The sequence below is a fragment of the Vicugna pacos genome, unplaced genomic scaffold (genome assembly GCF_048564905.1).
Source record: "Vicugna pacos unplaced genomic scaffold, VicPac4 scaffold_20, whole genome shotgun sequence".
Taxonomy (NCBI): Eukaryota; Metazoa; Chordata; class Mammalia; order Artiodactyla; family Camelidae; genus Vicugna; species Vicugna pacos.
In genome coordinates, this window is record NW_027328741.1 from 39,954,180 (window position 1) to 39,966,495 (window position 12,316).

Below are 12,316 nucleotides of genomic sequence, written 5' to 3' on the forward strand. Positions count from 1 at the left end.
TGCTCAACCCGGCCTTTTCCCTTTGAAACCCCATCCCTTATACCCCACTCTACTATTTTTGATAGTATTTACCACCTTCTAATAAAGTTTAACATTTTCAAAAAAAAAGAGACATGCTGATACCACTTCAACATGGGAAAGCCTTGATAACAGCACGTTAACTGAAAGGAACCAGACACAAACAGCCACATATTGTTGATTTCAGTGATCTTAGAAATGCCCAGAATTGGCTCATGCAGTGGCAGAGAGCAGATGATGGTTGCAAGGGGCTGGGTGGAGGGGGGTTGTGGAGTGACTGCTAGTGACAGGGGTGTTCTATTGGGGTGATGAAGTGTTCTGGAAATAGATGGTGGTGAGGGCTGCACAACCGTGAGTGTGCAGAAGACTGCTGAGCGCTGTCTCTGGGAGTGCTTGTTGTTGGGGCGGCTTTATTTTGTTCTCATCCTGTAATGTGAAGGGTCATCTTGTGCTGAGACCATTCAACTCCTGTGAGTGGTAAGGCTAAGAGACTTTGCAGAGTCATGTTTCTTTCTTCCCCCTTGCTGAGTGTAGGCAAAAATGGTTTAAGCCTGAGAAAGTGCTCCATATGCAGAAATGTCTTTCAGTTTTGGCTGGTGTAAAAATCTTGTGAGCTTTTTAATCATTTAGGACAGTCTGTAGGGGGAAACAGCCTGTGAAGCCTGGGTGAGACTTGGAAGAGCCGCGCTACCCTCCCAGACACGGGTGGGGATTTCACCCCCATTCAGGCAGTGAAGGGCCAAGACCCGTGAGAGGAGTTGACAGTCATGAATATTTATGTGTATCCGCTGCTTCATCTTGGATATTAATTTCTAGCTGAGTCATTTTGTGGCGGCAGCCTCATCCTACATCAGGAATTTATAGTATCTGCTCTTTGAGGTGAAGAGCTGACAGACTTGATTATTTAACAGTCTATCTTGTATTGATATCTCAGATTCCTTTGTCAATCGCAAAACAGCAGAAATACAGACGTCCTTTAATGCCGATGTGACCTGGAGCAGGTTTAGTTTCTGTACCTCAGTGACCTTATCTGCGTGTGGGGAAGATGATAACAGTGCTTCCCTCAGAGGGGCTGGTGAGAGGAGACTGAGAAGCATAAATGGAAGACTTACACGAGATGCTCATGAATGACAAAATTTAGTGCTCTCAGCCTGGTGAGGCCTCAGGGGCAGAGATGTCAGAACAGAGCAGTCCTAGCCAGAGTTCGATCCGCATTGGCAGGTTTTATGATCACTATCACCACTGTGGGTTATCAGGTAGTTTTAAGACTTGGTAATATGAATTCATGAATAATGTTAAAGACTAGACAACTCAGATCCGGTTTACATAGTTCTCAAGATTTCCTGTGAGAAATGGATATTTTTTCCCCACCTTAAATCTGAGTGGATTCTCTAAAAAAATTCTGTAGTCCTCCATCTTTTTCCTTTAATTCTCCTTTTTTTTAAATAAAAGTTTTTAAATGGAGTTACTGGGGACTGAACTGAGGGCCTCATGCGTGCTGAGCACATACTCTCTCAACTGAGGTATACTCTCCCCCATAATTTTTTTAAACTTTACTTTCTTAGTATTCAGAGGTTAGAGGCCTCTAATTCTTTTTTTGGAGACTTGTCCATAAACCGGTAAATCTAAAATTAATGGACAAAATTTGGTTTATTAAAAAAATCATTAGAACTTTTATCAATCCATTCAAAAGGAAATGCTTATTGAGTTAAAATGTTTCTCCTTTATGGTGATTTCTAATTTTTGGTCTAGCTTAACTTATTAAAAGTAATCCTCATCATCATAATGACCAAGCTTGCTGTGAGTGGACACCTACCAAAGGCTAAACTGTTTTTCTCATGTTTTACTTCAAAGCAGGTGTTTGACGGTAGGTATCAATGTCTCCTTTTTGCAGCTGAGGGATTGAGAGGTGGGCAGCTTGTCCCAAATCAAACGCAGCTGGCGGTGCCTAGCTCGGTGCTGGAACCCAGGCTGCACAGGATGCATTCTCAATTTCTCCTCTGATCAGCCTCCCGTTGAGTGGTTTCCCGAACTCCTGTGAGTCCATAAATGACCGATTTTGGCGATCTCAGCCTGATGAGGCCTTCAAAGGAGAGACACCAGTGAGAATGTGAGACAGAGCGGCATAAATTAAAATTGTACATTTTCACAAATGTTGCATTCTCAGGTAATGACTTAAATAGTTTATGTTTTCTTTATATTAGTGCTATGTAAGCACTAAAAACAAAACATTAAAAATGATTATAGTGCAAAATAGGAGTGGGCTTTGAAAGTCCAATCATTGCTAATGATGTTGCTTGTTTTTCTCTAGTGGTGTTTATTGACAGAATAATTTACAATGACTGAATTTGTTTTATGTATGTAGTCTTAGTATGGAGGAAAAGTTTGTCAGTGCATATTGAAAGTAAAATCTTTACTCTTTTCTTTCCTGATGATAAATATGTACGTTGTTTCCATGGCTTAAGTATATTTCCTCATTTGTGAAATTTGAGTGATGCCGTTTACCATATCTGACTGTGAGAGGTAGACGCCTTGTATACAAAGCATCCAAGAGCTGCTTAGTAAAAATGTGCTGTCACAATGACAGATAGTTTAGAAGGATCAACTGTGAATACTAAAGAGGGTGGCTTGTTTCTGATGCATATTCAATATGGATATATATGAATATGGCTTAAAGTAACAAGGATTCAGGGTTTTGTGTGTGTGTGTGCGTGCAGTATGAAGTTTTAATGAAATCTGTATCATTCTATTGAGACAGGGACTAGTTAAATTGACTTAAGCAGACGACCTTGAAGATTATTTACACAGAATGTGTATTGTTACAACTCAGTGTTCATGCTGCCGTGTAACTATACACTCAGACATTTAAATTCGTAGGACTCTGACCAGAAGCATTAAGTTTAGAAAAATCCACATTGATCATTTTCAGGGAATAAGCTTCTCTCTTTTGTGATTAAAGAAAATTTTGATTTATTTTTCTGCACTCTTAATAGGTTTTAAAATATCAAAACATTGATTTGACATGTCAGCTTTTTTAATAGAAAAAAGCTCATGCTGTTTTAATATGTAAATAAATGTTTTTGTATTTCAATACACTTCTATGATTTCCTGGCTCTTTGAGAAGTATTTTGCAAGATACTTAGATTACCTCCTGTTGGAAAAATACAGACATGACTTTTATGAATATAGGCCTAGTACAGGTCTGTTGGTTTTTGCTACAGTGCAAGACATGAAGACTAGGAGAGCAGTATGTACTACATAAGCTTTTAGTTATCTGATTCTTGTTTCTGATCCACAGGCAATTTTTGTGTTGCACCTTTCCAGGCAACCAGGAAGGCCTTTTAAGCCATAGGTGGCGCTGTTGCACCTTCTTACAGTCTTAACTTTCCTGTTTGTAAAGGAAGTCTTAAACGTTTTTTTTTTTTTTTTTTGATTCCTTTGCTTAATGCTTCAGGGTAGCACAATGTCCATTATGTCTGACTACCTGGAACTATTATTCTGCTTATGTCTTAGTTTTATTCTATCATCTCGCTGTGAACATTTCAGACTTCCTGTGCAAACAGTTGCAACATCGGACTTTTCTTGCAGTGTTAGAAACCAGTGAGCCGGGATTTTATAAAAGAGCTAGAAGCGGCCTCTGGAGCACCTTAAAGCTGAAAAGTGTACTGAGTTCCCTAAGTATTATCCCCACCGCTGTGTGTCAATGGGTGGTAGGAGATTTGGTACATATACAAAAGGGTGTGGTGTTTTGACTTGGGTTTGTGTGCACGCGCTGCCACTGAGCTACGTGATCCTGAGTCAGTTCGTTCTGAGTTTTTCCCTCGTCTGTGAGATGGGGACACTCATTTCTGCTTTGTAGAATTGTGAGAATTAGAAATTATGTAAAGTGTTTAGCACAGTGTGTATGACAAGAGGGCTCATAATCTTAACTGCTATTTGGTGTGAAGCCATCATTTGATAGTCTTTGGCAATTACTGAGAAACAGGAAAATAAGAAAAGCTGGTTTTATGATGAAAGATATTTGAGGAGGTTCCATAGTTCCTATACACATAATTTAGCATCAGCAGAGTCAGGACAGTTACACAGTCGCCCTGAACCAATGTTAAGCCACAGAATTTTTGTTACTTCATATATGTTGGGGCTTAAGGGGACCCAATACTTATACACATGTTGTGTCCAGCAGCCAACTGAGAGATGACAAAGAAGAACAGGCAGGCGATAAATGTCTCCTTTATTACTGATGAAGCCACGTTCTCCATGAAATTCAGGGCTGTGGGAGAGTGAGTGTCATGACACTATGTCCCAGAATTAGAGACTTACGCAGTCCCAGGTAACTCTGGTCCACAGCGAGCATTCCCTTGAGAGATTCTGACCCATAATGCACAGGACTGTCTTGCCATGGAACTGAGCATCCCGGCTGCTTCCTAAGGGTGGCCAACACTGGAGGGGAAGGAAAGCTCTCATATGCCCTGCTTGTCTCCCCGGACTCACACCTCAATCTGTTAGTGTGAGGAGGGCTAGCCGTGGGCCAGTGGTCAGGAGTGTGAAGGGAGAAGCAGTCTCCCATGGACCAGAGGAGTGGGGAGGAGGGAATCCCCCCTCAGTTTAAACAGGTGGTGGCTTGAAACAGAAGGGTGCTCCTCAAGAGTTTATAAGAGGGGAAATAAGGATTTCCTTTGGGACTCAGAATAGTCATGAAACACAGAAGATGATTAGATGGGAGACTTGTAAATCACTTTCTTATTAAATTGAAATTTGTTGGGCACCAAAAATGTGCTACATTCTTTTCTGAGAGTTTTACAGAAATGAATCCTCCAATTTTCACAACAAGTGAGTAGGAAAGATTTGATTGTTATCCCAGGTTTACAGTGTGGAAATTGAGGCACACAGAGGGTAAGTAATTTGGCCAAGGTAACAGAGCTAGTAAGTGGCAGAGCTGGGATTTAAATCCTGGCTATCTGGTTTCCAGGCTCCCAGGGATGGGCTTTGGGTGTTTACAGGTATCTGCATCCCTGGATCTCTGTACCTCTGCATCAGTTAGACCAGAAAGGACAGGGAAAGTGGAGTTATACAGGTGCTCACAGTCGTGTCTCAGCCACTGTCCATGGAGTGTGCCCCGTGATTGGCATTAATTGTTTTCCAGGCAGTAGATCTGTTCTTATAACAGAAATTTAGTCCATTGAGTTAATCTAGAAACCCTTCCTGCTCTGCTTCTGTCCACGCTTGCCATGTGACTGCCTGCCCGAGATTGGGCCGTGGAGGAGAATCTGTACTCATGGTTGAACTCTGATATTTCAATCTGGTTTGTAGTTTCACATCTCCTGTTACATTAATAAATTAAATTTCTGGTTTTCTTGCATCAGTGTGTCATAAGTTTGCTTAATGTGAAACCAGTCCATGGGAGCCGAGGGGTGCTGACAGTATAATTTCTGAGCATGTGGCATTTCTACCCGTGCAGAAATGGCTGGAGGATGTCCACCTTCCTCACTGATTTCTCCCAGCAGCAGGGTCCTCTCCCACCCCCGGATGTGAGGATGGGATCTCTCTGAGTAGGCCATTCAGAGGCCGAGTCCACCAATCCGAAAATGATGAAGTACCTGGAAGTGGGTTTAATAGAAGACAATGGCTTCCAGGTTGTCAGATGTGCTGTTCGAGTCCATTTGGTGAAAAGCTGTCCACTGTCTGTGGTTGAGCTGCTTCTTTGCTGTTTAAAAGTCTGTATTACATGAAGGGATTTTAAAAAGCAGAAAGGTGTGATTTCAGGTGGTACATCCGCACCGGTGAGTAGTGCTGGATGACCGCCTGTGTGAGGAATAGACAGAGTCTTACAAACTTCATAAAACAGCTTTTAAAGCTCTTCCATCTGAGTGCACTTCGTATGGGGTCCAGTTCATGACTGGTCGCGCTGAGAGGGCACGTAACTGATGATGGCAGAAAGGACACGGAGGCATCAAAAAGGTCCCAGACATGTTCTGTGTTTAGAGGATGGGGCACAGAGTAATATATTTGAGATGGTTTTTCATTGAACACTTTTGAGTATTTTCTAGGACTCCCCAATCCCCCATGGTTCCATGCAGCTGGGTGTCCCCTCAGTGCAGCTCTGTCAGCGCTTGCCCTGGGCTGACGCGGTGTCACGGGGAGCAGGACGGTCAGTGTCCCCGGCTCCTCCGAGCTCCGTCTCCTCATCCGCAGAGCCGGGTTTCTCATCCGTGTCTACTTAGTAGGATTGCTGAGAATCACACGTGATGGTTGTCAGGTGTGATTTGTGGTTGTCTCTGTGATTGGCGTATAGTCAATATTTGATAGAAACACTTGTTTTTTATTATAATTGTGGCTCCTAGATTGCAGTGGTTTTTAGTCTGCATTTATTTTTTTATATAAATTTATTCTTATTTTTAAGTAAGCACTTGTATTTATTTATTTTCATGAAGGTACTGGGGATTGAAGCCAGGAACATGTGCGTGCACAACAGGTGCTCTACAATGGAGTAATACCCACCCTCCTTGTCTGCACTTAAAAATAAATATTTCAATACACAAAATATTTCTTAAACACCATCATGGGTCCTATTTTCTGCATAGACAATTGAATACATATGCCATCTCAATAAGAATAAATGTCATAGGGACATACCTTTCTAAATCTGTTTACATGTTTTAAAACGATCATAGCTAGTGAAAAACACGAGTCTTGGATCCACTACTTCTTAGGGTCTGCTTTGCCATCATGGGGAATTACATTCTACAGAGAAGGCTAATTGGATCTCATTGATATTTGGATGATTTTGCAATGTTCAAGGCTTTCAAAAGCTGACCGTTTTGTATTTTAAACTAACTACAAAGTTATCTTCTAGAAGTTGTAAGTCCTTAGCTTGTGAAGTGCCCAGTAATTCAGTTTGTATATGTCTGTGTCTCTGTGAACGTGTATGTGTGTGATTTCAGGAATGTAGCAATAAGTTCCATATAGCCTTCTGAAATCTTTCTCCTCCAGTTCAAGGTGTAGGTATATATTTACACAAATAAATTGATACTCTTTTGTGATTTGGCATATTGGTGGGAATAAGAGGTTCTCATAATTGTTTCAGAAGGGTTGGGGAGCATGAGCTTAGAAAATGGGAGGAGATAGAGGCAGTGAGGTTCTTTAAACTTTGTGCAAGATGAGAAACAGCAGCTTTTCTTTTTTCTTCTAAAGCAAACTGGCACTGAATTGTAACATACTAATACTCAGAATTGCTTTTCTGATCAGAGACAAGTGCCTCAGATTTTTCAAGGCAACATGAATGATGAAATGTGTTTTAGCAGTTATCTTTAAAAGTAGTTTTATTTTTCAAGTATAAGTCTATAGACTGTTCTTTTTTTCCAGCTGTACAAGAATTTCTCATTGATCCAGGTACGTGATCAATGTGTTTAGTTTCTTTGGGTTATTTATTTTTTTTAAGTGCTTGATTCATTCTGGTGTGAATGAATGTTTAAAATTTCTGGATTTTGATCTTTAAAACTTGCTGATTTATCAGAACTGCAAAAAACCTGATGTTTGTTCCTTGTTTGGTGGGGCAACCTATTGATTTATGTTGTCTGTTATAGAGGGAAATTCTTCCTCTAGCCTGTAGATAATTAAGTGAATGGTTTGCAGTGTGCCTTAAAAATTATTTGAATGCATTGAGCATGTTTGTCCAGTGAATTTTGGATTGAGTCATAATAATGACTTTGCTTTGATTCTGTGGCTTTTGTCCTCTCCACAAGAATTTGAATTCTGTTGCATTTTGTATTCGTGTTCTTAACAGGGGAAGGAATTTTGCATTTTTTACAGAGGTGGGTTTTCCTATCCCCTCTGAATTCCTTCTGTAATTGATACAGCGAAAATCTGTTATTGCAGTGCTTAATTATTTCATAAAAAATTTTTTGGCTTAATCAGAAACAATGACAAAGAATGATAATAAAAAATACGAAAACCTTCCTTCCTTTGAAGAATAGAAATGAGGTGGTCAGGCTCACGCATGCTTTGTACCTGACACACTTACTCTCATGTCATTGTGTATCATGAGTCGGAGATGGAGTTGCTTCAGGTTTATAGATTTTTGTTTTAACATTTGTGTTGAATTCATTCTCTAGGCATGATGATTCCTGTTGCCTTTGTGGAAAGTGTAGATGAAGGGAAACAAATGCTTTGTTTTGTTTTCAGGAGGCCTGAGATGCTGATGAGAAAAGAGTAGAGGGTGGGCTGAGGAAAATAGTGATAGACCCTCACCTCCAGGCTGAAATTGATGAACAAAGAAATCAATTAAGTGTATTGGTATTTGACTAATAGAAGTCAGACAGCCCAGACTGTCTAGTTATGCCCAAAGGAAAGTACTGAATTCACCTGCAGAATTAGGTGCTTTACCATGTAGAAGCAGCTTAGAGCAATCAGAAAAAGCAGTCTTATGATGAGATATAAAAAGAATATAATATCTTTTATTTCTGAAACTTTTCTACATTAAGTTGTGTAGAGCTAAAATTAAGTTTCAAGCACCAGGAGTTAAGAGTTTAGGTGGTTCTGTGGGATCGTTATTCAGGGATGTGTCTAGACCCTGCTGGAGTGGCCGAAGCTGGCAGGAAAAGATCCAGAGCCAGGATTTGTCATCCTAGGATGTCCTCCATAATGGTTCCATGTGGGAGCCCATGATTGAGTTAACAAGTTGTAACACATCGCAGCCGCCTGTCAACTTTAAGAAAAAAAATGTGCTTATTAACTGCTTTAAAGCAAACACCTGTGCATCCTCACTCCTGTCTCCTTGCCATAAAAAGCAGAGACAATGCCTTGCTTGCATATTTGAGGTTATAGATAGCACACTGCTTATTGCAGAGCAATGACCCAGGCCCTCAGCTATAAACGCCAGGCCTGCGTGGTGTTAGATAGTCTATTATCCCCAAAACAGGGACCAGGCTGGTCTGGTGGTCTGCTTTGTAATGAACATGTCTAAAAAATGTATCTTGTTCCCCTCAGCCCATGACTTCCCTAAAGGTAAACTAAGCCTTAGTACTCATGGTGGAGTCTACAATCTCTGTCTCATCCCTTCTTTCCCCAAGTTCCTGCCTACTATCTCACAACTGTTATTGACTTTTTACTTTGATGATACACAATAAATATGGGAGCATTTGAGAGACTCGTGGATTTGGCTCCCTAATCCCTCTCGCTTTCTTTCCTTTTTCCGCAGTCTTGAGAAATTCATTCCGTGTCGGTAAGACTTCCGCCAGCCAGAACCCACAGTTCCAGGTGAGAAGGATGCAGGCTTTATCCCTCCTACCCGAGGGAGAGAGAGGAGATAATTGAGATATGCTCCCCTGTGGTCCCTTCCTGCCCCAGGGCCACTCCAGTTCACCTGCAGCCTTCTGGCCTCTGCTCACAGGGCCTCTGTCCCAGGATTGACCGCAGCCTTTTATTCCCTTGTCAACATTCCCTGTGCCTTTCAGAGGTTGCTCTCTTCTCTGCAATTCAACCCTGGCACGTGTGATGGTGGTCAGCGTGCTGATGGGCAGTTACTTGGGGACTCCCAGGAGCCATGCTGATTCTCCTGAGTCATTCGGGGTTACAGAACTGTCAAGCACTGCAGGAAGCCCATTCACGTGAGTTCAACACAGCATTACATCACTTTCATTTTATTTTTGAATTTTCAGTGGAGAAATTATTTGTAGCACACTGTTCCAGATTTTAGGCCGCCTGCTTTCCTCACCACCATTTCCTTGTTGGCTCTGGTGCTTGTTTTAAGAACCAGGTTTCTTCTCTGGTCATTTGTAGCAGCTGGGCTTGCCGAATCCTTGATTTGCATTTGAAGCAGAATGCTTCTTCGTGATGTCAAACTGATTTTCCTTGTCATGTCTGAATATTTCTTGTACACTCAGCAACAGTTTCAAGTGAAATGCTCTTGTCCAATTTCGGTTAACTAATATTTGCTGATCTCCTGCTTTCATGCTGAGGGCAGTTTCTTCTTCCTGTAATAAATGTTAGCAATTTGCATTTACTATGGAAGGTACTAATCCGAGGTGCTTTTGTTCTTAACAGTTTTAATACAAATCACCCATTAAAATGTACAGCGGATTTTACTCTATGCCCAGAAATGTGCATCCCAGTCAATCTTAGAATATTTTCTTCCCCCCAACAGGAAACCCAGTACGCATAAGCAGACATTATCAACTTCCCCATCCTCCCCAAGCCCCAGGGAGCCACTCTTCTGTCTCTGTGGATTTGCCTGTGCTGAACATTTCATGCAAATCGAGTCACTTCATGTAAGTGGAACCGTCTATTTTGACTGACTTCTTTCACACTGAGTAACGTTTTCAATGTTTGTCCATGTTGTGGCCTGAGTCAGTACTCTATGCTTTGCTATTGCTGAATAATATTTCACTGTATGGCTGGGCCCCTTTATTTACCCATTCATCACGTGATAGTCATTTGGGTTGTTTCTGTTTTTTGGCTCTGAAAATTAATGGCGAAAAGTAATGGTGAATATTCCTGTAGGAGTTTTTATGTTAACATTTGTTTTCAGTTCTCTTACTTGTGTGCCCAGGAAGCAGAATTGCTGGATCATTCAGAAGCCAAATGTTCAACTCTCTGAGGACGTGCCAGGATGTTTTCCAAAGTGGTCACGCTGTGTTACATCCTCACCAGCAATGGCTGCGGGCTCTGCTTCCTCTGTGTCCTCATTAGTGCTTGTTAATCTTTTTTTGATTTTAACCTATTGTAGTGAATGTGAAGCGGTTTCTCCTAGTTGTTTTGACTTGATTTCCTTTAGAGCTAATGTTATTGAACACCGTTTCATTGTGCTTATTGGCCATTTGTATATTTTCCTTGAAAAATATCTTTTCAGATTCTTTTTTCATTTTTTAATTGAGTTGCCTTTTTATTGTTGAGCTGTGGAATTTTTTTTTGATACACAAATTCCTTATCAGATAAATGATTTGAAAAAATTTTCTCCTGAGTGTTGTTTTTTCACTTTCTGGATGGTGTCTTTTGAAGCAAAGTTTTAAAGTTTAATGAACTCCAATTTATCTCTGTTTTCATTTTTCCTTGTGCTTTTGGGGTAATATTTAATATCTGATGTATTTTATTAAAACTTGTATATATAAAATAACTTAATTCTTAGGACCGTTCTAGGAGATGGGTGCGGTTGTTGTCCCCAGTCTATGCATCGGAGACTGAGATGCAGAGAATTTGACTGACATATTAGTGTCAAAGCTACCCAGTGCTGTGGGAATTCAGACCCTCATGTTTTTCCCTAGCATCTGAGCTCAACACCACCATGCTCCAATCTTTCCAGGAAACGTTAATGAAAAAATCTTTACTTTTTTGATTTCTTGTTAGATTTTTTTCTTATTGGGGACCTCAAATTCTCATTTTCTTTTCGGATATCAGTGTCGATTTATTTTAGGTCTCATGTAGGGAGAAGCATTGCTATCAGTTAACTTCTTTATTACTCACTCTCCAGTGATGATTGTTGCTAGTTGATCTAATCAAGTCATGCTTAAGTCTTTCCTGCTCATGACACTAACAGCAGAGTCATGACTTATAGAATGCTCAAAGAAGAAAGTACTTGATTGATTTTATTTTGCCAACAAATCAAACCAATCAGATAAAACCCTGGTGTTGACACAGACTATAAACCCTCCAGAATAGGGTCACTGTCTTCATTGTGTTTCATTTGTTGGGTCACAGTGTCTGGATAGTGCCTTGCTGTCCAGCAGTTTTGTGAGGATACGGTGCTCGTGAATCATTGTAAGGACAGAATTTTGACAACAGACTGTGTTGTTCATTTCACGACGGGAAAGGTAATATAGAATTACTGTTCAGATCTGTTTTAAAATTAAGCTTTGAATTTTGAGAATAGTTCAAGAAGCCATACAAAGCTCTTTTTCACTAATTTTAGATCTATCTTAGACACATTATGTTTACATAGCAGAGTAACTTATCAAGTAGATTTGACAAAAGGAGTGTTATATTGATTATTTGTTTTAGTTGAAATATTCTACCAGGGATAAAGTCATAAGTGCCCATAAATGAACAAATATATTTGTATTTAAATGCAACATGGGAGCAGACTACATATGTTTCTATATAATATATATGACTGTGTGTTTTAATCTTTCTGTCAGTGTTTTAAAAGTTTTTCAGCAATTTTGTAACTTTAGAATTCTTCTATGGAAATCACCCCCAATTCTAGTGCAGTTTGTACTGTGTATCCTGTCTTATGCATGGGATTCCACTGTCCCCTCAGTGAGGAATTTCCTCTCCTATTGTGTTAGGAGCAGAGTTAAAGGAACTG

The 12,316-nt window shown here is 40.4% G+C and overlaps 1 protein-coding gene across 1 annotated transcript in view; it reads left to right on the plus strand.

Moving 5' to 3' along the window:
* LOC140693991 (uncharacterized) overlaps positions 1–12,316 on the plus strand; it is a 58,108-nt gene that overhangs the window by 14,451 nt on the left and 31,341 nt on the right. The window contains exons 2-4 of the mRNA XM_072957495.1: positions 9,215–9,273; positions 9,471–9,623; positions 10,160–10,283. Of these exons, the coding sequence (XP_072813596.1) occupies positions 9,511–9,623; positions 10,160–10,283 (237 nt within the window). The 5' untranslated portion in view covers positions 9,215–9,273; positions 9,471–9,510. The remainder of the gene's footprint in view (positions 1–9,214; positions 9,274–9,470; positions 9,624–10,159; positions 10,284–12,316) is intronic.